Below are 26,434 nucleotides of genomic sequence, written 5' to 3'. Positions count from 1 at the left end.
CTCAAAGCAACAAAAATGAAAAACGAGACGAGCAGCAAAATGATGGTTCCAAAGGTGAGGTCTGTCCCCACTCCTGTCCTTGGCCATCACGTTTGTGCGATGGTGATTAACGCCCGAGGAAAACGTTGACTGATACCAGGGAAACAGCTCTCAGAACCAAGCAGCTGCATGAATCTCCCCAACAATGAGGAGTTTCCCCAGTGAGAATTTCGGCCACTGGGAAAACCAAACATATCTGCTCCTTGAACACACGAAGGGGAATGAACTGCATAACTGACATACTGGCACGGTAGAATTTTTCTTCAAATACGACTGATTCACCACAGTTTTTAACTTGAAAAAGTTCTTCATGCTTCAAATGCTGAAACTAACATTAAATATGAATAAATGACAGAAAGAGTGTAAGATAAATCTAATCCTCAGCCCTTAGGGAATTTTTAAAAACATTTGTGACAGAAAGCCTTTACATTTTACACGGTGACATTTTTATTTAGTGCTGCAGGGCTTTCTATATTGGATAAAAAATGAAACCCAAAATACTATGCTGCTCCTCAACCGCCACTAAATACTCAAGCTAATTACCCTGTGTGATTCCGAGGAATCATCAAGGAGGAAAAAAGCTTGTTGTTATTTGGCCATAAGGTCACATTTGATGAAAAACTGTTCTTAGAATCATCTTGAAAAATCAGGAATTGACAGTAAGAACAGATGTACTCAGTGTCATTCGCATTCCTGCTCACACTTCCAACAGCATCTCCCTCACTCTCTGTTTTTCCCTTTTGTGGACCAGAATACAGCATCGCTGCTGTTAACACATTAGGAAGAAGAAAACAAAGACGATTAATCCTTTAGTTATTGCTGACAGTAGAGAGAGGAAATCAGGAAAATACAGCGGTAAGAACTGTGTCCAATCCTGACTTTGCTTTCATTCCTGAAAAAAAAATCAGACATCCAATGGTTTGGGCCTTAAGCCAGATGCCTTCCTTTAGAGAAACTTTCACAGGTTGTGTATTGTTACGACACCCCCTTACTTGGTAACAAAAGGAAGTGTTGCCCTCCATCTCTGATGTCCTGGTTTACCAGTGCGTCCAAGCTAACAGACATCAAGAAAGGCCACCAGCTAAATATACTTACTTCTGAGCAGAAAGACATAAGAAAGCAAAGCTTATTCTATTATTTTTTTCTTGCTATTTCAGAAAATACAGCACACTGGTCTCTGCACGGATCCCAGCATCGGGGCGGGGGGGGGATGCTGATATTGCACTCATCTTCTGGGGATGCTAGACCTTAACTCCTTTCTTCTTCCTCATGGGCCTTGAGGAAGGTCTAGAGTAAGGCCAGTTCCTCCCTTCTCAGCCTGGTCTTCCAGGCGTCCCAGAGATGAGAGTTGTTCAGGTGTCTCTCTCTTCTCTAGGACCCAGACCTAGAGAAGTATGGTTCCCAGACCTGCGGCACTAGCGTCACCTGGGAACTTTGCTAGGAAGTCAAATTCCCAGGCCCCGCCCCAGCCTGTCTCAATCGGAAACTCTGGGGATGGTGCCCAGTGGCTTCTGTCTGAACACACCCTCCAGGGGATCCTGGTGTACGTTCAAGTTTGAGAACCACCAACCTAGATGTAGGAGGGATTCCATTAGCATTAACCAAATCCCTTCTCTGAGATTAACAACTCGGGCGCCTATTCTCATGCCTAGACAAATTATAAAACATCTTTTTCACTCTTCTTCCTCTCTTCTCTACCTGCTTCCACTAAATGCCTTCCCCCTTCTCTATTCTCAGTGGCATAAGAACTTGTCATTGCTACGGAATGAGTCGGTTCAGAGAGGCCATGAAGTTTAGTAGAGCAGACAATGTGACGGTATCACTGAGGGAGAAGGAGGGGGGCAGAGGTGGCCATGAGACCCTTCACTGGAGGAGCACTGGAAGGATGAATGCGTGCATGGATGGATGGACACATGGAGGAAAGGATGGTAAGGCCGCTTTGAACCAAACATGGAAGACTGTACCTAGCCTCTCTGGGCTCAGCCTACCGTGAAGGCCGGGTGGGCAGATCCCCATGACGGTGTCGACCTTCAGGGACAGCCAAGCCCTGCGGCTCCTCTGTGGCGCTTCCCTTTACTGGCATCTGGGGCGGGACATTTCTTCACTGGAGAAGACTCTCACACACTAAAGGACAGTTAGCAACACTTGCTTCTGCCCACTAATAGCCTGTAGTGCCCCTTCCTCACTGCATCCACCGCAAACGCCCCACCCCTTTCCAAACACCCAACCCCTTTCCAAACACCCCATTTGAGAAGCTCTATCCCTTGCCCTTCCTCTAAATATAAGAACAAAGACAAAGGTAGTGAATTACTGCGTTCTCACCAGGCTTCCAGCTTCCCCTACCTCTGAAAACATGTTTGGTCCATTGGGCTAAATGTGAACCGAAACCCCAGCTTTTAAAGGGCACGCATCGCGAGAGCAAGGCCAAGTTCCAGTACGCACACAGGTCCTACGGAGCTGAAGGTCAGCCACAGTGCAGGCCTACATGGACGGACCAATTGGGGAATCACATCCATGCATCTCTCATCCACCTTGCAGGCAGTAAAGAAGGATGCTAGGCTTGCAGAGGCTACGGGAGAGCATTCGGGATGTCCACCTGTGGCTTCCTTGGCAGAGCTCAGAGTTCCTGCCTTCCTGGGTGTCACAAGGAAGGTGTTATCCAGGACAAGCATGGGCCACACACTTAGGGGCTGCGCTGATGCTGCTCAGGACGCAGCTCTTTCACCTCCTAAGAGATCTGCAAACAGGCCCATTTTACCGCATGCCTTCGATGAAGGGACTCTTGGGCTCTGCTCCGTAGCTCAACCCAACATGTCCTATTCTGCTCCATGCTGTGGCTGAAGACGTCCTAGGACCCACATCCACAATACTCTGCTCTGACTGCCCCCAACTCAGAGGCTGCTGCCTGATCTGGGAGTGGATGTACATATGGAGCTGAAATGGATGAAATGTACGTATGAAATCTATGGAGCTGAAAGCTCTACAGACTCTGCAACACACAGTCATCACCAAGTTGGTGTCAACGTTTGTCTCTCCTGAGACACCCTAATCTCCATTTAAAACCTGATCTTTAAAAATTAATAATTCAACAAGTTCTTCCCTTTGAAGATGTAATACCAGAAGCCCCTCTGCTGTTAGCTCTCTTGACAAAAGTACTACGTAAAGTTTTGGGGGGTTTTGTGGACAGTAGGGGCATCATATATACTCCTAGCTCTGTAAGATCTGATAACACAGCCTCAGGACAGATAACCCACATATGGTTTCAGTTAGTAGAGCGAGTATTTTTTTTTTCTTTCCTGTGCCAAAATGAAGAAACTAATGCTTGTAGGAAAGACAATCACTGGATTGGACTCCAGTGGAATCTAGTTCCCTAATGACTCATATATCTGTTTCTCTTCGCAACTGCTGGAGTGTGAGACCAGGATCCTGCTCAAACCAAGTGCAAAATCACTCCTCTGACTTTATTCTAATTCAGATGCAAGCTCCTTTGAGTGTAAAAAAGTTTCCAGTTATAGGACAACGCTAAGGAGAAGAAAGTTTACGTCCTATCTCTGAAAGTCTCTTCTCCAAAAATACTACAGAAAACTCTGAAATCACAAAGGCAACCAGCTTCGCTGGGTAGGGGGAGGAGTGAGAGAGCTCCTTGCATCCTAGCAGTTGGTGAAGCCCCCCTGTTGGTAGACCAGGCTTTCTGACGCCTATTCTAGAAGAGGGTGATCTTCTGGGAAGCTATACGGAGACATCACTCAAGTGCTTACACAAAGCCAAACACAAGACATGACTTTCAAAAAGCTGGTAAAATACAAGATAAAGGACGGCTCTTTGAAGGCACGACTTTGACTACATTAGTATCTGACAGTACCTTCCCTTTCTGTTCAGTACAGATTTGTTAAATACCCGTTCGAAGTGAGACAGCGAAGCAGATGGAAAGGCAAGAGGATGCTGAACATCACTGCACACACTGAAACAGCAATTTGCTGGGCTCTCCACAGTGGTGTTCTGAGGGGTGCCCAGGCACTCAGCATGGTTATCCCAAATCCCGGTCAATATACAGGAAACAGAGAGATACAGGCTACGGGAGAGAGCGATGAGAAGAGAAACAAGACAGTAACTGTACATGACCATATCCACAACCTTTCAGCTTTCCTTTTCCACCACAAATAAGAGAGCTATACAAACTGCTATTAAAACTCACTGCCGGCCTCCCTGGTGGCGCAGTGGTTGAGAGTCCGCCTGCCGATGCAGGGGATACGGGTTCGTGCCCCGGTCTGGGAGGATCCCATATGCCGCGGAGCGGCTGGGCCCGTGAGCCATGGCCGCTGGGCCTGCGCATCCGGAGCCTGTACTCCACAATGGGAGAGGCCACAACAGTGAGAGGCCCGCATACCGCAAAAAGAAAAAAAAAAAAAAACTCACTGCCAACTTTTTATATTTATTCTTACACGCTCCTTTCACGAACATCTAGGACTGATGGTATTAGGAAAAGTCTGCTTGGTGCTCAGCAGGGAGCGGTACGAGCAGGGCAGAAGCCCCTTATCTAAGCCAGCTCCTGTCTGAGCCAGAAGAGAACTAGTACAAAACAGTGTCCATACAATGGAGTGCCTGCGCACTTGTAATGGAAGGCTTTTCTACTCGCTGGGAAATTTACATTAGCAATTGTCAATTCACCCGCCTTTGGTTGGCCCAGCTTAAACGACTTGCTATTGACAGAAGATATGCCAGAGTAAAATACAACTCCAAATTCTAAAAATCAAATGCATGGTCCAGTGAAAGAAAAAATATATTTGTAGCTCCATTCTACCGACAGAGGTTACCTCTGCAATACCTCACATACCACTGTGTTAATCCTGACATCTCCAAAGGGGCATGCTTCATATAAGTAAGTCTCCTTTAAACTTGGCTATAAGAAAAGATAAAATGTAAAAAGTTGTCTTCTGATTATGAAGTTGGGCTTAAGACTTACAGTTATTCATATAGTGTTTATTTCCCTGGTTGTCTTGAAATGTTAGTGATAATTCAAGTTACATTAAACCTCCTTGCCCAACCAGAGTTAAAGACCTTGCCAGATTCACAGCTGCTTTAGAAGTATTTGTTAGCTGTATTCCACTTAGAAGTTTAACGGCTTTTCTCCTCCTTTCTCTTCAGAAACAGTGCACTCCTTGAGGGCAGGACCTAGATGTTAATTATTCTCTTATCTCCACAAAGTGAAGGGTTAGGAAGTGTTTGCTGAGTGGAGCCAGGAATGTGGGGGTACCATCCCCTGACCCTTTGCCCTACCATGAGCATCCTACCACAACACAACAGGTAAATGAAGGGAGCTGTCCTCCTTGACAAAACAGACTCCTCTTGGAGCCCCACTGTTTGTCACTGTCATGTATCAGCTCTTCCAGCCTGATCTCTGGTGACAGCACATTGTCCAGGATGTCTTCCTCTATGGCCCCTGCCTTACTCCCCTGTTCTCATGCACGTGACCCCGACCTCCGATTAATTATTGGTTGCCATAAAGAATCATCCAATCTCAGTCATGTTTCTGGTGGACCTCTGTCTGCCTATGATGTCCAAATACTCTTTGTAGCCTGCTCCCTCACATTTTCTCAGGTTCCTATTATGATCAAAGGACCCTCACTTGGAGGGGTCATTATCATCCAGGTATGTGTGTACACACACACACACACACACACACACACACACACACTCCCAAGATGTTCCACCAACCAACCAACTCAATACCAAAACACCTAATGCCACAATCTGGTAAATTTGGGAAACACAGGATGCTTGGTCTAATCCTTGCATAATAGCATATTAAAGGCTCTGAGAAGTCCTGCAGTTACAGATTAATTTTATCCTTAACATTTTCTCAGTGTTTTCTAAACTTATCCGCACACAGAAATCCTACTTCTTATGACACCTATTGACACATCACGAGAACAAACAGTCTACAGAAGAGGTGGGTGAAGGTCACCACTTCCGCTTCCTAAATTCTCTTGGCTCGTCCTCTCTGGCTCCTAGACTCACAATGTGGAACCCACCCTTGACTACCCTCTTACTGCACCTTCCCATATCAAACCCACCAGCCAGTCCCTGCTTTCAGTTTCATCCCTTCCTCTTTGACCCCAGCCTGTGGACTTTGTTACTAACACAGGAACTATTTCCACAGTTTTCTAGACGAGGATCCTACTCTCCAATTCAAGCCACTTCATTAGCTCTCCTGTAGACTCAACTTTTAATCACCCTCCACCATCACCCCTTACCATATCTATTTCACAACACTCAGAATATATACTGCTTCTCAATGGCTATTCATGTAATTCCCAAAGCCCTGAAGACATTCGAGGGTTTACTTCCGATTGCTGCAACTTGGCAGATCTCTCAATGGCTGGCATCTTTCTCTTGTGCTCTTAAGATGAATAGCCAACTTTGACTATAAGACACCTATTTCCATCTTAGATGCTTCTATTAGATCTTCTAGGGTTTACTCTTTCTATCTGTCCAATAGATACTTTAGTATCTATCATTTTAATGAACATGTATATATGAAGTCTGTTTTATATTTGTATATTAAACACACATGACACTCTCTCTCTCTGACACATGTGTGCCTCAGTAGAAAGATGTACCTAAGAACTTAAGCCAATTTCTAGAATTTACCACGCACTTTAACTTCTGCCAGGATCTGATCATTTGGTTCATTTGTTTGCTTTTTGAATACCTCAGGAGACCATGTCCTAAAAAGCTGGAAAGAACCATCCAACGCATGCATTCACAGGAGGAATAGGATTTTCTCTTTGTCAAAGCAAAATAACTTTTTGAAGGTGTAGCAGGGGCTTCCACTTGTGCTGGGGAAATGCAGGGCTGAAGGAGGAGTCAAAACCTACTGAAGTGCTCAATGAGGTGGAGGATGTACATTCAGACAACATTAAAATCATAGGAGGCAGCTCTCCAAACATCTGACAGTATATGAAAATGCTGTTTCTATTTTCCCCCCACTGTTCCCAAGAGAGGAGCCTGCATGCTATTTTGTTGTCGGATCATCTTATTCACAGAGGACAAACAAGCCAGAGTAAATTTCCATTTCATATACTACTTCGGCAAAACACAGTTCGCCAGTACGCTTTCAAAAGACGACTTTCTGCTGTCACGACAGATAAAAGGAAATCTCAAGCCTTTCTTCTACCAGAGGATTAGTTTTATCTTTTGATTAATAATGCTTTCCTTTTAGATGCATTTGGAGAATTTAAGAAGAGTGTGGGTAAGGAAGAGAGAAGGATGGTATGGGTGCAGGGAATATCATGGGGCCAGTTTGAGTTCTGTTCATCCAGTGCTTTAACATGAAACTGGCTGTACATACACGGACCAAGTCCTAATTTTCTAATAAAGTAGTTGTATGAATTCAATTAACATACAAAGATCCTTTCCAGCTCTACAATATTTTGACTTACTCAATCCCAACACAGTCCAGGCTATTCCCCTTACCTGGGATGGCACCTTCTCCTGCAGTATATTTGAATCCCATCTCACCTTTAAGGTGCAACCAAAGTCCAGCAAACTAAATGTTTTCTACTGACATGCAGCCCACATTTGATCATGACATTTTTCTGTGTATGAGATACTTGAGGGCAAAGCCACGTTTATTCAGTTTTCCTTTCTGCACTTAAAGTGAAGGCTTGCCTCAACCACTCTTCCTCCGTCCCTCCCTCCCTCCCTTCTTCCCTTCCCTCCTTCCTTCCTTCCTTCCTTTCTTTCACTCACTCACTCATTCATTTACTCAGCATTCTTTTCTAGAACTACCATGAGCCATGATCTATGCTGGAAGCTGCATATACAAAGATGAGATGGGCGGAGTCCTGGATCTCAAATGAGTTCAAAATTTAGCAGTGGAGACAGATTAATTAACAAAGCATCACAGTCCAAGGGATAAACACTACAATAAAAGTGTGCATAGGAAAGAAAAAAGGAGCCATTAACAAGTCTGCGTGGGGAAATAAGCCTCACAGCAATGATGCACCTTGAGTTAAATTCTGAAGAATTAGTAGGAATTTGCCAGGTAGGAAATGGTAGAGAGAGTATTTGAGCTAAAGAAAAGCAGGAGCGAAGGTGAGAATGTAAGCAGGGAATGGGGGCTTCGCAGCACAGAACGGGGCCAATGGAAAGGGGGATCCTGTAGGTGGGGTGAAAGGAGGAAGAGCTGCTTGGGCCAGGAGGCCAGCAAGGTAAATGGAAGCCAATGTTACCGTTTGCGCTTTATCTTAAAGGCAACTGGTAGTTAGCAGAGGTGTGGCATGATCACATTTGTGACTTTAAGACCAATGATCTGGTGGCATTGGGAGAAATAAAGAAGAAAGGAAAGGGCATGTGAAAATCAAGGAGATAATTAATTAGGAGGTTGATGCAATGATCCAACTGAGGCAGTGAAACTAAAGATGCGGAAGAGAGGCCGGAGAAACACGTAGACTGCCAACCTGTCCATATTCCACAATCACGACAGGGATAAATCAGTGACTGTGAATTGGTGTGAATATAGATGGAAAAATATTCAAACTCTGTTATGTTCTTGAGTCAACATATATGTATTCTACAGAGGTATTGAGTGCCAATGGTGTACAAAGAACATTAAGTTTAGACCCTGACCAGACAGGCAAAAGAGCTAAACAGGCTCAGGGAAGCATCATGGAAAATCTATGCTAATGAGAAGAATCACAGTGGATGGGTTTCTGAGGTCGCTGATGCTGGTGTGGTGACATTAGTGAAAAAATAGTAGGCCTGTGATAGTTTTGAACAGTTAGCTTACTGTTAAAACACCAATCAATCTACCATTTGAAAACAAAAACTTTTTTTAAAACAGAGGCACAGGGCCTCCCTGGTGGCGCAGTGGTTGAGAGTCCGCCTGCCGATGCAGGGGATACGGGTTCGTGCCCTGGTCTGGGGGGATCCCATATGCCGCGGAGCGGCTGGGCCCGTGAGCCGTGGCCGCTGAGCCTGCGCGTCCGGAGCCTGTGCTCCGCAATGGGAGAGGCCGCAACAGTGAGAGGCCCGCATACCGCAAAAAAAAAAAAAAAAACAAAAAAAAAAACAGAGGCACATAAGAAGCTCTGGACATATACGAAAAAGCATCTTTCTAATCTGACAAATTTCAAGTAAACAGTTTAGTCAAATATGTCTCCAAAAATGTCTTAAGCTAGAGACAAAAATGGGAAATTTCTTTTCCCCAAAAGAAATTTCCAGAGGAGCTTTTCTCTCCTTCAGAGTAAGGAAAGGAAATGAAACAGTTTCAAACAGAAAAGAGGTAATACTTGGAGCAATGCTTTGTTGCTTGGTTTTCAAGTAAAATTGCTACTTAAAAGGCTAGGGCATACAATGGAATTTTTTTTTTTAAAGGGAATTCTAGCTCTGATAGCCAGTTTCTTTACTACCATATATGGATCAGGCATTCATTCATTCATTCATTCATTCATTCATTTATTTATTTATTTATTTATTTATTTATTTATTGTGGTACGCGGGCCTCTCACTGTTGTGGCCTCTCCCGTTGCTCAGCGGCCATGGCTCACGGGCCCAGCCGCTCCGCGGCATGTGGGATCTTCCCAGACCAGGGCACGAACCCATGTCCCCTGCATCGGCAGGCGGACTCTCAACCACTGCGCCACCAGGGAAGCCCCATACAGTGGAATATTATCCAGCCTTAAAAAAGAAGGAAATTCGGACACATGGTATATAGCATGGATGAACCCTGAGGACATTACACTAAGTGAAATAAGCCAGTCACAAAAGGGCAATACTATATGATTCCTCCCATATGAGACACCCAGAGTAGTAGAAATCACAGAGACACAAAGTAGAATAGTGACTGTCGGGGGCTGGGGCAGGAGGAATGGCAAGTTGTTGGGTACAGAGTTCCAGTTTTACAAGATGAGAGGGGTTCTAGAGACAGATGGTGGTGATGGTTGTGTAACAACATGAGCGTATTTAATGTCACTGAATTGTACACTGAACAATGGTTAAAATGGTAATTTTTATGTTATGTATATCTTACCACAATTTTTAAAAAGGCTTAGGGTATACTCCTCTTTCCCTACAAGCCTCTCTTTATGTAGGAATATTGACTAAAATGGCAAAAAATTGTTCACGAGGCTCTGATATCCTGCTATTTCATATTCAACCACAAAATAATCAGGGGGTGCAGAAAGCACGTAATGAGGTGAGTTAGAGAACAAACCCATCTTTGTCCAGAAACTCACCTCAGTCTTACGGGAAACACTCCTTACACTTCTAGGAAAGATAACCTACTGAGTCCATAAAGACAATCTCTAAATCTGGCTAATGCTAAATAGCTCTGGCTTTAATCCTGTATGACTCATTCTTTACTTTCATCAACTGTTCCACAGACTCCCAAAGAATAACACTTATTCCTTTTTTGAATCATCTGGACTTCCCAGTTTTATAGAAGAACGGAAGAGAAAACAGCATCAAAGGTTAAAGACTCAATGATATTATCTTTGTATTTTATTTTTATTAGAAAGAACAAGCTCACATCACGTACTTATGCAAAACAGGGACTTCCAAAGTACACTCAGAGGTCAGGTACACATTACTTACATCTTCTAGACGTCCAGTGGAATACTTAGAAAGACGACCCCAAGGCGCTCCAAGAATGGAGATTCTCAAAAAGAGATCAAATTGAACTCAGGGTACTTCAATGACTAGTTACTAAGACATTTAACAATGAGGGGTGAACCCAAATTGTGTGCCTTCCATAAAAATATCCTAGATGCCAACTGCTGGAATTCTCTCTCACCTCCCCCCCCCTCCCCCCCCCCCGCTCCGAACTTGCTTTGAATCTCGAGAACAGCACTCACCACCCTCTGCCTTGTGATTATGGCTACTTACGTATGTGTCTGTTTCACTGACGGGGACTTTAAATGCTGCAGGAGGGCAAGGGCAGTGTCTTGGTAATCTCTGTATTCTTTGATGTGCCTTGCACACTAGAGGTACTAAATATTCATAATTTACTGCAGTCAACAATAAATTCAACATTCAACCAAAACATTTAGATTTATGGGGAACGTACTGTGTGCAATGCATTTTCTAGGCACGAGTGATATAACAATGGAACAAATCAACCTGTTTCCTCTTTCACGACAGCATCTGGTGGTAAGAGGGAATTAGTATTGAGTAGGAATTCCCCTCTAAGATCAGACTTACCAGCTATGTGATCCTGGGCAAGTTACTTAACCTCTCTAGACCTCAGTTTCCTTGCCTGAAATGGAGATAATAGGTACCTCATAGATTTTGCTAGGAAGATTAAATGGAAAAAATGTATACAAAGTGCCTAACCATTACTACTGTTATTGAATTTTACCGAATAAAAACAATCATCATAATGCCTCTTTATGAATCTAGTTACAAAGAATGACTGCTTCAATTACAACATCTTTTAAAAACAGCAGGTTAACTGTCAGTCCTTTGCTTGGGGACTGGAGGGCATGAAGCAACTTTTACAAGACAGTCGCACAGCAGAGACGGGCTCAGAGGAAAGTGATCATCCTGAAAAAAGATCAAGGAACAAAAGCAACAGCCATCGCCATATAGTCGCTGCTCAGGAGGCAAGGCAGACCAAACAAAGAAAAGAGGAGAAACGACAAGGCCCAGAGCCGACAACCCACAGAGCTTTCAGGTCAATAAAGCTTCGGTTAAGGTGGCGCCCAACAGTGAGTGGCCGGAAGACCGTTCCAGAAGCCCCTCAAGTATGAGCCCGTGCCGACTGCTTCTGGCCGCGTCCAAACTGTTATCTACTGTTAACGATGGAAAAACAACAAGGCGTGTGTCTGGGGAAAACGGCCTGTTGTCAGAGAACAGAAAGCCTTTTACTGAGCATTTTGATACTCAGGAGCAAACGCACCACCACAGAAAATCACCCCACGCCATCTCTTACAAAGCTCGGCATCCATTCAATAATGGATGAAGAAATCCTAAATTGCTTGGCCAAACAGATACTCCTCCCAGGCAGTTCAGGAATCGGGGCCAAATGAGACCATAAACTCACGTGATACAGATTTCTAAAGCCACTAGTGGAAATTACTGACAGACACTTAGACGTGAAAAGCTGGATTCACAGGCCTCTACCTGGAAGGGGCCAAGACTTCCTGCCAGAGGCTGCTCTTAAAGGCTTCTTTCAATACCAGCAAGGAAGGGACAAGTGGAATTCTGTTTGGATCCTATAGGTAGTACATTAAATTCAACAAACCTTGAGGAACGCTTACTGCTACACAGCCCACAAGGCAAAACGGCTTTCCCACATTATCTTTATCTTTACGTTTTCAAGAAAGTGCCGTGTTCTCAGCTATAATATTGGAGATTTAAACGTAGTGTTGACAGGAGTCAATGCAACCACCAGATTCCAGATCTCCCAGATCCTCTAGGTATCTACAGCCTCAAAACGGAACATTCCACAGCCTTCTAAAGAAATATCCACTGAAAGTTTGTAATGACATGGGAAATTATATATAATGCTGAGTGGAAAAAAATACACAATATGTGTGCGAGAAAAATTATGCGTGTGGTATGATCTCAACCAGTTAAAAATGTATGGCCAAAGGAGTGAAAGTAAATATGAAAAAATGTCAACAGTGTAGGCCCCGGAGTGATTCAATTATAGTGCTTTTTACTTTCTTTTATATTTTTCAACTTTCCAGTGTTTCTACAAACCAGTGATTACTTTTACAATCAAAGTTTTAAGAAAATAGCACACACTAACATAGGTGGAAAGGATGGCCCACCTCTTCACATTATTAATGCCTTTCTTCAGGTCTGACTTGATTTGCAACACCTCCTAACTAGAAATCACATGCAGCTTCCATTAGCGTGTCATTATATTTCCTTTTCCAAGTCAATAGTAAGGATGTTAAGAACATCAGATGTAAAATGAGTCATGATGGTAACTCACAAGATACCACCCATATATATAGAGCATCCCCGGTCATTTATCATCACACTTTACTTACAGTTATTCATCAGTTCATATCCTCAGTGATTAAGTGGATGATATAAAGTCATTTTCAATTAATGTTGTTCCAAAGAAAGTACTGAGTCATTTTACCAAATGTTTTCAAAGTCAAAAAGTATATTTCCTGCTCCTCTAATTAAACCCACGAATTCCTCTTCATACATGTGAAGGGGACTGAAAAAAGAGTTGAATTTACTTTGTAACTGTTTTATGTGAGTCCGCATTTCCCAGTATTTGAAGAAGTACTGGTTTAAGGGGTGTGACCTATCTGTGCAGGGTCCACAGCTGAACTGTTCTCAGTTTTCTACCAGTTCTCTAGTTCTTCACAAGCAAAAACTCTTTTAAACACAAACCAAAGGAATTATTACAGTTTCTCAAATGGGAGAAAAACCAAGTGTGATGAGAACCAGACCCCCCAAATTTTGAGGTCCACAATGTGAACATACTTTGATTCTGCTGCCTTTCAAAAATCAAGCCTGACATTTTTTTTTCTCATCCCCTTTGTGATGTGGGCTTTTTTTCTTCTAACATCTTTATTGGAGTATAATTGCTTTACAATGGTGTGTTAGTTTCTGCTTTATAACAAAGTGACTCCGTTATACATATACATATGCTCCCATATCTCTTCCCTCTTGCGTCTCCTTTTTTTTAAATGGGATTCAAAGGCTTCCCTGGTGGCACAGTGGTTAGGAATTGCCTGCCAATGCAGGGGACACGGGTTTGAGCCCAGGTCCGGGAAGATCCCACATGCCGCGGAGTAACTAAGCCTGCTCGCCACAACTACTGAGCCTGCGCTCTAGAGCCCGCTCGTCACAACTACTGAGCCCATGTGCCACAACTACTGAAGCCCACACACCTAGAGCCTGTGCTCTGCAACAAGAGAAGCCACCGCAGTGAGAAGCCTGTGCACCACAACAAGGAGTGGCCCTCGCTCGCTGCAACTAAGAGAAAGCCCGCGACAGCAACGAAAACCCAACACAGACAGACAGACATAAATAAATAAATAAATAAATAAACATTTTTAATGGGATTCAAGTTTGGGGTGTGGACAGATTGAATAAGTACACTTTTAAGAGGAACCTTTTTGTAGAATAACTTCTGGTCTGTTGGAGCAAAAATTCAATTCAGTCTGTGCTTGGCTGCCATTTATATTCATTCATTCATTTATTCTAACTTTAGTTCCGTAGCAAGTGTCTGGAGGAAAAAGAGTTCTCTTAAGGCTATAAATTATCTTTAGGATGCCTGATGAGTTATAGGCAAAGCACATCTTCACCATATGAACAAATGGTATGTCTTTCACTACTCACTTGGCATGGTCTCTCTTTCCTGTACTGAAATATTCCCCCATTCTCTTTGCCTTTCTCTGTAACATATACAAAGACTCCAAACCACACAAAATAGAGGGGAAGAAAACCCTCATTTAAAAAACAAAACACGGGCTTCCCTGGTGGAGCAGTGGTTGAGAGTCTGCCTGCCGATGCAGGGGACACGGGTTCGTGCCCCGGTCCAGGAGGATCCCACATGCCGCGGAGCGGCTAGGCCCGTGAGCCATGGCCGCTGAGCCTGCGCGTCCGGAGCCTGTGCTCCACGACGGGAGAGGCCACAACAGTGAGAGGCCCGCGTACCGCAAAAAAACAAAACACACGAAATCACCTATTTTAATCATGTGTTTCCTTAAATGGCACTTTTTGTGGTTATATGTTATTTTCTAAAGGCATATTTTGGTTTTTTATGGGGGCGTGGGGAAGACAATATGCACAGAAAATATCCCAATTGATGCATTTTCTGGTCTTGAGAAATCCCTTGCCCTTTTCTATTACAGTGGAGAACGTTCATTTCAGTGCTCTCCACGTTTGAGTTCCCGAGCGCAGTAATTCCTCTTTGTGCCTTCCACAAAGATGCACTATAGACTCAGCGCAGGGAAAATACAGATTCACAGAAGATGGTGACGAAGGAAGACAGAGACCAGTGATGGTACTTCTGGAGTTTATAACCCATTCCCTACTCCTGAGTTATTATACTTAATCTATTTCAGACAGGTGGGTTTCAGATGGCCATCTACAGGGGCTTTCAGGGAAAGATTTCCACACCCTTCCCATCACAGGACAAGGAAGAATTTATCCGTGCTCACTATTGGCTACTTCTCCCTTATTCCCAGGCTGGCACCATGTCTCAAATTAAAGGGGGCTCCCCTTTTTTCAGCCATCAATGGGACCAGAGAACGGTCAACCATCAACCCCAACATAATTCTTCATCTCCTCCTCAACTCTGTTTAGCCTTCTCTCTTTGCCACAGTGACCATCACTGTTCCACACTCCTGATCAATCACCTGAGTTCTAGTTTCTTGACCATCTTCATTCACTGCCTCTGTCATCGCCTCTTAGAGTACCCCTGCCTCTTTCTAGTCATTCAGTTTCATGACAAGACGATCAACCCATGTTAGATCTTCGTTTCACATAGAATTTCTAGACTAATGTCAGGGTTGGGCTACCCACGAACACACTGCTCTCTGGCCCCATAAAACCACTTTTAGTACTTGGAAACTGTGATGCCTCCCTGACCTGGCTATATCTCTTTTGGTTTCTCAAGACCTCTTGTCATCTCTTATCTGGACTGCTTTTCTCCTCTCCTGCCTAATGACCTATGACTGAAGGCTCTAGTCAGAAAAACCTGGAGTTGTTTGAGCTCTTAGGCAATGAATACAAAAATTACACCAAAATGTCAGAGATGCTATAACCCTTGCCTGTAAGCACAGTAAGGTCACCCATCAATTACACTCTGCTCACCGCTATACTGCAAAGCGACAATGTGACATGCATCGCTTAGACAGATTACTTCCATGCATGGGCATAGAGTTACCAGCTTTGTAATGTTTCAGCCTCTTCTGAGTCAAAAATAGCAGTATCTGTATTCACGTCACTTGAAAAAACAGGATTCTAAATTATGAACAAGTCTACTTTCTCTGCTTCTAACAACACCTGAATGCAGAGGGGATACTGGGCTTTGAAGCAAAAGAAACTAAATCTAAAATTGAGACATATAAGACAGAAAACGTGTCCAGCTCTCCCAAATGCAGTAAATGCTAAGCACTGTACCAAGAGGACGACTTTGGACAACTCTAGGATCTTAAAGTCTTGACATTTTACATCACTACTTCTCTTATTATCAGTTTTGTTAATTGTCTAGAAAAGGTACCCAAGAAGTTTCAGAAAAGCTGTAGCGGCCATGGCTCACGGGCCTAGTGAGCTGCTCTAGTGAAGGAAAAAATGAGAAACCCAACTAAGAAATCAAAATAAAAAGAACAGACTGAGCAGATGCTACCAAAACAAATGGAGCAAAACATATTAAAATCACTGGTAGGTGAAAATGCTTAGCAAGTGAAAGAAGAAAAAGAAAATGAGGCAGTAAATCCATCCTTACCACTTCTAACTTCTTCATCTTAAATGAGCAAAACAGAAATATAGCTTCTGAATGATAGAGACTCCAAATATCTGCCTTCAATTTTCCAAACACTGTCTATTTTATTCCTAAAAGTTCAAGGATGAGTTTAATTGGGGTGACACTCCTGAGTCACAGGCCATCTGTGAAATGGCTTAACGATAGCCTTTTGATGAAGAAGTGGCTTTTAAGGCAATTCTGGAAAACTCTTAATTTGTAAATTGTTCATTTTATAGCCCAAGTTGAGAGAGAGAGAAATCTCTGTTAGAGGTGTCAGTAGGGGTTATTGTACTTATGCTTCCATGTGTTTCTAGAGCATTTATGGGTATACATTTATTTAGGATCTGGCCTCCAACATCAAGAGCCTGAGTTGAGAATAAGGCTGTCATCTCATAATTTTTAAATAGCCTCAGATGCCACAGAAAAATACAAAACAGGTTGCTGACTAACTGAATGATCTCTGTGATCAAAATTCTGTCAATGGAGGCAAAGACAGGCCACCATGCAAAGTAAGCTGGATAGCTTGTTCTAAAGTTGCCAGCTTTCATAGAGCATTAAACTTAATCCATCCCATTGTTCTAGTTGCATAGAACATCATTTTACAACTAGTGAGAATCTCTGAGAGAAAAAGACAAGCTAGGTACTGAAGCATGATCATTTTAATGGCCACACAGGAAATTTTAAACCCTTAAATTTCAGGAGTCAAAAGCATCTGCAAACTCTAGGATTATAAATATTATGAAATAATTGTTAAAACATGAACAAAAGAGGGCCACAATGAAATACTTACAGATACCTCAGCCCACCCCACTTAAGAACGTCAATTGAAGCAAATGAACATGTTGGCAAACAATGTACAAAAAGAAGGACTTTCGGGCTTCCCTGGTGGCGCAGTGGTTGAGAGTCCGCCTGCCGATGCAGGGGACACGGGTTCGTGCCCCGGTCCGGGAAGATCCCACATGCCGTGGAGCGGCTGGGCCCGTGAGCCATGGCCGCTGAGCCCGCGCGTCCGGAGCCTGTGCTCCGCAACGGGAGAGGCCGCAACAGTGAGAGGCCCGCGTACCGCAAAGGAAAAAAAAAAAAAAAAAAGAAGGACTTTCATTTCCTGTCCCCAAGGAATTCCAGAGCAGAAGTGAGGAGAGCAAATCAATCATAAAACTGGCTTTCCCCCCAACGTAAGATGAAACAAGTACTATCATTTAGAATTAAAATAGCTCAAAAGAGAAATTCACCTTTTCTCAAAACAATGGTTTTGAATCCGCTCTCCATAAACCTGTGAGGGGCTAAGTGAGACACCGCAGTCCTGTCACCCTTAAACCTCTGAAGCCAAGCAACACCAAGGCTCTCCGCTCATCTTTTCTCCAGGAGCTGCAGGAACAGGGAGAACCAGTCCTTCCTTGAAACAATTTGCAATCTCTTGGGATCGTGTAACTGATCTGCTAGTTCATGGGGGTTCTCAGACCTCTTCCTCAACTCCTCATTCTAAGATGAGAAGAATAATATCCTTTCCTATTAGTGACAGTCAACACGAATACACGTTAAACACCAATTCCAACCACAATGAGATACCACTTCACACCCATTAGGGTGGCTATTAGTAAAAAAAGAAAAAAGGGACTTCGCTGGTGGTCCAGTGGTTTAAGAATCTACACTCCCAATGCAGGGGGCCCGGGGTTTGATCCCTGGTCAGGGAACTAGATCCCACGTGCCACAACTAAGAGTTCGCGTGCCACAGCTACAGATCCCACACACGGCAACGAAGATCCCACGTGCCGCAACTAAGACCTGGCTCAGGCAAATAAATAAATAATTAATTAAATAATTAAAAAACGAAAAAACAGAAAATCTCAAGTGTTGGCAAGCATGTGGAGAAACTGGAACTCTTGTGCATTGTTGGGGGGAATGTAAAATGGTGCAGCCACTGTGGAAAACAGTATGGCGGTTCCCCCCAAAATTAAAAAGAATTACCAAATGACCCAGTGATTCCACTCCTGGGGATATACCCCAAAAAACTGAAAGCAGGTGTTGGTATGCCAGTGTTCACTGTAGCATTATTCACAGTAGTCAAAAGGTGGAAACAACCTAAATGTCTATCAATGGAGGGATGATTTTAAAAATTGTGATATATCCACACAATGGAGTGCTATTCAGTCTTAAAAAGGAAGGAAATTGTGACACATGCTACAACACGGATGAACCTTGAAGACATTATGCTAAATGAAATAAACCACAAAAGGACAAATATTTTATGACCCCATTCTCATGAGTAGTCACATTTGGAGAGACAGAATGTACAATGGTAATTGCTAAGGGGAGGGGGAATTGGGAAATAAACCACAAAAGGACAAATATTTTATGACCCCACTCTCATGAGTAGTCACATTTGGAGAGACAGAAAGTACAATGGTAATTGCTAAGGGGAGGGGGAATTGGGAGTTAGTATTTAATGAGTACAAAGTTTCAGTTTGGGAAGACGGAAAAGTTTTGGAGATGGATGGTGATGATGGCTGTATAATGATGAGAATGTATTTAATGCCATTGAACTGTACATTGAAAAAGGAATAAAATGGTTATCATATTATATATATTTTACCACAATAAAAAGATTCTATATTTCTACAAGAGTAGACAGAAAGCTTTTATGGGGATTTCCACTGGGAAGTAAAGCTGAGTGTGGGATTGAGAAAGCCTTAGTTTTGCTCTGCTGGAATTTTTTATCATATACTTGGGTTATTTTCATTAAAAACAAAGCCAACCAGAATTAAGTCAGCTTATAACCTGGAAGCTCCTCTTTTGAAAATTCAGCCAGAGGAAATAATCAGGGAAGGTACAATAATATATATATAAGAATGTTCTTTTTAATAGTAAAATTGTGGAAGCAACATAAATAGTTACCACACAGGGATTGGTTCAATAAATGGTGGTGCATCTTGACAATGAACGATCATACAGCTCTCTGACAGAAAAGGGGGACCCATAATATGTTAAGTTTTAAACACAGGTGACATTTAATATGACCTCATTATTGTATGAAGAGTGAGGTGTGTACTGCATGCACATTCAGGCTCAGATAAAAGTCTGGAAGGATACATAGTAAATGTTGACTATGATTATTCCTGGATCAGGACAGGAATAAAGACGCAGATGTAGAGAATGGAGTTGAGGACACAGGGAGGGGGAAGGGTAAGCTGGGACGAAGTGAGAGAGTGGCATGGACATATATACACTACCAAATGTAAAATAGACAGCTAGTGGGAAGCAGCCGCATAGCACAGGGAGATCAGCTCGGTGCTTTGTGACCACCTAGAGGGGTGGGATGGGGAGGGTGGGAGGAAGACGCAAGAGGGAGGGGATATGGGGATATATGTATACGTATAGCTGATTGACTTTGTTATACAGCAGAAACTAACACACCATTGTAAAGCAATTATACTCCAATAAAGGTGTTTAAAAAAAAAAAGGGCAGGGCTTCCCTGGTGGCGCAGTGGTTGAGAGTCCGCCTGCCGATGCAGGGGACACGGGTTCGTACCCCGGTAAGGGAAGATCCCACATGCCGTGGAGGGGCTGGGCCCATGAGCCATAGCCGCTGAGCCTGCGCGTCCGGAGCCTGTGCTCCGCAACGGGAGAGGCCACAACAGTGAGAGGCCCAATTAGCTAAAAAAAAAAAGGGCAATTTCTATTTATTTCTTCATATTCTTTAAGTTGGAGTTTTTATTATTATAATAATTTTTGCAAAGAGCTCCTGTAGTCAGAAGTAACAGGGCTATTTCCACTTTGAGAAACAAACAAGCAAAGGGTTTGGGGGGCACTCAGCAGTACAACGTGTAGTTTACAGGTCACTAACTTTAAGGGTTGCAGGGGCCACCCTTCCTGCCCCATTTCCAGGCCCTAGTCTGATGGAGCCAGAGAGGCCATTACCAAGACTCCCACGTTTCACAAGTTACACTCCATCAAGCTTTCACTCATTTCCCAAATGAAGAGTCACCATCTGAATTTTGCATATAAGTACTTAATTCTGAGTTTTACTTTTCAGAACTCAGATCAGTGACACCCAGCAATAATAACAATCAGCAAGTTTCAGATATCTTTCAATAGGAAAATTCTCTCAAGCCACTGCAGAGGAAAATATTTTTATTTTAGCCAACTGTTGCCTTCTAGGCAAGCAACAGACACCATTCAAAAAACTTTCAGGAAGTCCTCCTACTCTTAAAATAATGTGTTAAAACAATGTGTTTCCTTTCTGTCATTCTATTTTCCTTTTTTTGAAATTTTGAAAATATTATAAGTTAAAGGCAACAGAAAAAGACATAGATATATTTTACAGGTACCATCAACTCTCCCCTTAAATTTTTTTTTGCAACAAGAAACAGGAATGTGGAAGACATATGACGCATTGTAAGCTTTACTTACCCTGTGGTTTATTTAGGGAATTTTATTTTGTGTTTGGAAAATGACAGACTTCTGCTTTGAGGTAGACAAATATGAACAACTCACAGAGAGAAAGCAGAGCAGCTACCACTAGCAAGCTTTTAGAAAAAGCAAATAACTTAGTGTCTCTAGTTTACTCTGTATATGAGCAAACGAATATCAATGTCCAGGACTGCAAAATTAGCCAAGTATCTTTAACTCAATAAAAAGCACTTCAACAGCACCCAGAAGTCACTACTCACAGCTTCTCCATTCGCAAGGAAAACTCCAGTGTCCATGCCCCCCAAGAGTGAAATGCCCCACAGTTGGCTCACTCTGCGTGGACGTGTTCTTCTCCCCTAAGCTAACCTGAAGAGCAAGCTGGATTTGTTTACTGCACAAACATCTGTAATTGCTAAACATCTCGGTGACATGGGGTAACAGTTACTGCTTGTGCAAACTGCCCATCCAAATTACTCGCTGCAGTATGAGCACATGAAAACCCAAGACACAGAGAAATTGGAAACATCTGTACAAATTAATGGCCGAATTAACCAAAGTGGGGGGCTGGTTAAAACAGCTAAATAGTTCCAGTGCAACATTTGACTTGAGAAAAGAATCCTCCACATTATAGGTTGCTCCTTAGCCTATCCACAGCCCCCCTCCGTGGGGGGTCCTCGCTGGTAAACACTTCATTGTAACCTACCAACGCAAACCTATCACAAATCCTGTTAACAGAACAGTATAGATAAGATACAAGTTAAGAGAATTTATTCCATCTCTAAAAGAAAAAAGAAAAAAAAAAGAAGAAAAAAGAAAGAGAAATACCTCTTCTCCCATCATGCAGGCAGCCTCCTCTCTTCAGTTTGAAAAGGTCCCAGAACTACCCTGGAAGCCTCCCACTTCCTTCCAACAGCCAAAGGCATGGAGCCTGAAGGACCCAGCCTAACCCTGAGTCATACTTGGGACCAAATGAGCAACGGGGAGAACAAAGCTCGCATTTGTTTATGGCTCAGGAAGCCAGGGCCGATTCATGGCTTGGGTGGCTTCGAGAAAAGTCCTCCTTCCTCGCCTACGTCGCCACAGGAATCCAGGCTGCCTCCTCGGACCCACAGGTGTGACTGCTCGCACAAGGAACACACTCAAGGACCGTTTATTTGGCAGGACCCAGCAAGCACTTCTGGTTTAAAAACGTCAGAGAGAAAATAAAAAGCCCACTATCTTTCAATAGATACTGTGATGGGGAGCAAGAGATGTCTAAAATATGGTTTGTATACGAAAAGCCCATCGTGAAAGTGCCTGTATTTTAAAGCAATAAAATTAGTTGTATCACACAAAAATTACTCATTAAAAAAAGAAAAAGACTGAAGAAGGAAAAGCAGCCATGCCTTTATAGAAACACTTCCCCTAGGAAAAAAACTGCAAGATTGCTGCCAGCCATGTCATCGGTAGTAACCTAACAGATCGGAATAAAGTGTTTGAAGAGCAATCTTGTTTTTCGCCCACATGAGATACCATTTTAATTACCACTGTAATGAATTCAGGGCCCAGTGGTTAAGAGTTCAAAACTCTATACGCAGGGTGTCTGAGATCAAAATCCCAGCTGGGCCACTTCCTAGTTGAGTGATCTTAAGCAACTTATTTGGACTCTGTTCACCTCAGTTTCCTTATCTATAAAATGGGGATAATAGCAGCAAGATACAGGGTTGTCTGGAAGATTAAATAATAGATGTAAAGTGTTTATAAAAGTGCTTGGCACACAGGAAGCAGCCTATGAGCTACTATTACAAATTCAGGACCGCTTCACAAAGCAGGATGCCACGTCAACAGTATCCTCACCTTACCACAGTTCTCATGTACAGAGACTCTGATAACCGGTTTTAGTTATTAACTATGGTTAGTTTTTAAATTAAGCTACTTAAAAAACCATTTATTCAATATTTATTAGCCACCTGCAGCGTGTAAGGGGCTTTGAATAAGATGCTGTCCCAGTCCTCAAGAAACCTGCAATCTGCTTGGATAAATAACACACAGATCTGTTTATGTGTCACGCAAGAAAACAAATGTGGGAAAAGTCACTTGGCTGAAAATGGAAAGTGTGATCCAAGTGCCAGAGAATTAGCATTTTGAATTTAGAGGACAGATAAGAAATCACCTTATCAAAACCTAGTTAGGATGGGAGGGATGAGACAATCATCTGTGCAGAAGAATTCCAAACAACGAATGGAGATACTCTGCCCTAAAGGAGGTGAGCTTAACTCCCCACTCTTTAAGAGTGAGGCGTGTATAGTCACTTCTTCCCAAAGAGTTGATGTAGAAAAGGGGAAAAAACAGACCAGCTTTACAGTGGAGAGACCTCAGCCAGGTGACCAAGGCCAACATCAACAGTGAGAAGTCATGTTCAGGCCATGTACCCTTGATCTGATGGGATGAGAACGGCACTTCACCTCTGTGGTTCCCCCCCAAACCCATCACTTCAGTCTTATCATGAGAAAAACATCAGACAAATGTCAACTTAAGGACATCCTACAAAACTCCTCAAAATCGCCAAGGTTATCAAAACCATGGCAAGTCTGAGAAACTGTCACAGCCAAGAGGAGCCTAAGGAGACAGGGCGAGCAAATGTCATGTGGCCTCCTGGACGGGATCCTGGACAAGAAAAAGGACTTTAGGTAAAAACTAAGGAAATCTGAGTAAAGGATGGATCTTGGTTAATAATCATGTAGCAATATTGGCTCACTAATTGTGACAAATGTACCACATTCATGTAAGATATTAACAACAGAGGAAACTGGCTGTGGGGTATGTGGGAACTCTGTATTATTTTCACAACTTTTCTAGAAATCTAAAACTATTCTAAAATGAAAAGTTTATTAGAAAACAAATTAGGAAGATGAGCCTGCTGAATGTACATATATACATAAATAAATATATCTATGTGATTTATAGACACACATGATGATGTTCATGTGTGTGTATATATATATATATATATATGTATATATATGTATGTATTTAACAATGCCCTCCCAGCTTAATTTTTTTGATCTCTTTATCCTTAGCCTAGCTATGAACATAGATAGTTGAATGCTGACTCCTGGCTTTTTGCTTTCCATAACACACAAAGGAGTTTTCTTTGAAAGGAAACTTGGCTCTTCTGTCAGTTCTGCTGCCAACCCAGGCTACGGCGGCCCAACTCTAAGAGTGTGCATGAGGTGGGCCCATCTGCCCCTTTCCAAGAGCTACTAGCTACAAGAGCTCCAAGCCAATTAGTCATCAACCACAGAGCCCCAGGACTGGCAACTCTCCCAGCTACTTCCTCTCCCATCTCCAGTCCACACTGCCTGGCACCTCCCCAGTTCTCTCTCTAAAGTGCCAATCTGATCATGACACTGCCCGTTGGAACCCCTCCACCAACGTGCCAGCCCACCCAGAAGTGCAGCTTGTGAGTGGGCTGGCAGAGACCTGAGGGAAGAGGGTCAGGCTCCCCTCCAACTCCCTGCCCCCAAGTCCCCTGCAGCCCAGCCAAACCCAGCCCTCGTCCATCACCACACTCCCCCCTTGCCCATGTGCACACTGCCAGTACCATGAATCCCCAGTTATCTTTTAACACTTTGCTCAAATAACACTTTCCTTGAAAAGATCTCCCTGACACGCCATCCTCTCCTTCTAGACCTCCAGGAAAGTGAGCAGCTCCTTCCTCCCTATTCTCCTTGATGCTTTGGACAGAGCTCTGCTGGTCCTTTTCCCCGCACCATAATCACTTTTAATACATACCCAGTTCTCTCCCATGTAGGGACAATCTGAAGCGCTAAATGAGAGGTCTGTATGTGACAGCTGATCCAAGGTGTGATGTGGGAGTGGAGGTGTTAACTCCATTCCAATTAACTACACCAGACAACCCCCGCCCCCCCCCCCCCCGCAAACAAATAACCTGCCAGGCGAAAAATGTGCACACATTATGCTAATACAGCCTCCAGACATGCTACCTAGCCAATTCCTTTCCAAATGGATTGCCATTCCTTAGCTCATTTATCTAGAAATTCCAGAGCTGCCACTGCTGGTCCATAAAATACATTCAATAAAGCTTCAGTGAATGAAGGAAGGAGCCAATTAATGAACAAATGGAAGAGGAAATCTATAGCCAGACTACAAGCAGACCCCAAACAGAATGAGTCTTCCTTTAGGATTGCGATTGGATTAGGACAAAACATATTCATGCATCCAGTCACAAAATATTTATTGAAGGCCAACTATAGTTTTTAATGATTTCCAAGGAACTGCAAATACAATGGTGAGTAACAAAGACAAGGCCCCAAATCATGGCACTTACTTTCTTTTGTTTTAAGACTTTATTTATTTTTAGAGCAGTCTTAGGTTCACAGAAAAAGAAAAAGAGGGTACAGAGATTTCCCAGATACCCTGTGCCTCCTTGCATGCTCAGCCTCCCCCGCTGTCTACATAAGAGTGGTACGTTTGTTACAGCTGATGAACCTACATTGACTCCTTATCACCCAGGGTCTGTAGTTTACCTTAGGGTTCACTCTTACGTTGTACATTGTATGAGTTTGGATAAATGTATAATGATATGTATATCATTATGGTATCATACAGAATACATACAGAGTATTTTCACTGCCCTAAAATCCTCTGCATGGCACTTACTCCCCAATGGCCAATACTGAAGGCTTGGTGATGTCAAACAAACAGCTACCACAGACAGAGCAAAATTCATTTCTCCTTCTCTGAGTTTTAAAATTTCCATAATAAAAAGTTAAAGAAATGATCCCGGATACTGCACCGCTATTTATAGGCACTCCTTCTGTTCTCATAACCAGAAAGGCAACAATAATAACTACTAACGTTAATCTAGTGATTATTCTTCACGAGGCACTTTTACCCATTTTTTGAGTTACTTAATCCTCCTAACAACCATATGGGCCAGGTTCTCTTGTTATTCTGATTCTACAGATGGGGAATCTAAAGCATTGAGTGCTTAAGTAATTTGTCCCAGGAAGAAGCAGAGCTGGGATGTGAACCTGGGCAGTCTATCCTGCATGCTTAATAACTATATTCCTAAAAACACAATTTTAAGGCCTCCTGGGAATGTGATTCTTGGTGACCATCTGGCTGCAATTAAACATTTCATAGAATATACACTACGCTGCTGGGACTTCCCTGGTGGCGCAGTGGTTAAGAATCTGCCTGCCAATGCAAGGGACACGGGCTCGAGCCCTGGCCCGGGAAGATCCCGCATGCCGCGGAGCAACTAAGCCCATGCGCCACAACTACTGAGCCTGAGCTCTAGAGCCCACAAGCCACAAGTACTGAGCCCGTGTGCAGCAACTACTGAAGCCCACGCACCTAGAGACCGTGCTCTGCAACAAGAGAAGCCACCGCAGTGAGAAGCCTGTGCACCGCAACGAAGAGTAGCCCCCGCTCGCCACAGCTAGAGAAAGCCCGCGCGCAGCAACGAAGACCCAATGCAGCCAAAAATAAATAAATAAATAAATTTATTTTTAAAAAAAGAAAATAGGGCTTCCCTGG

At 43.2% G+C, this 26,434-nt stretch overlaps 1 protein-coding gene across 7 annotated transcripts in view; it reads right to left on the bottom strand.

Moving 5' to 3' along the window:
• SH3KBP1 (SH3 domain containing kinase binding protein 1) overlaps positions 1-26,434 on the bottom strand; it is a 347,088-nt gene that overhangs the window by 109,570 nt on the left and 211,084 nt on the right. The window contains exon 1 of one of the 7 annotated variants that reach the window (XM_081222848.1): positions 21,716-21,826. The exons of the other annotated variants lie outside the window; for them this stretch is intronic. Within the exon in view, the coding sequence (XP_081078974.1) occupies positions 21,716-21,730 (15 nt within the window). The 5' untranslated portion in view covers positions 21,731-21,826. Of the gene's footprint in view, positions 1-21,715; positions 21,827-26,434 lie in introns of those variants that run through there. 7 annotated transcript variants of the gene reach the window in all.

Source organism: Mesoplodon bidens (genome assembly GCF_964165515.1).
Source record: "Mesoplodon bidens genome assembly, chromosome: X".
In the NCBI taxonomy this organism is placed as follows: domain Eukaryota; kingdom Metazoa; phylum Chordata; class Mammalia; order Artiodactyla; family Ziphiidae; genus Mesoplodon; species Mesoplodon bidens.
The sequence above is the reverse complement of the archived record's forward strand: the minus strand, read 5'-3'. Positions and strand labels throughout refer to the sequence as shown.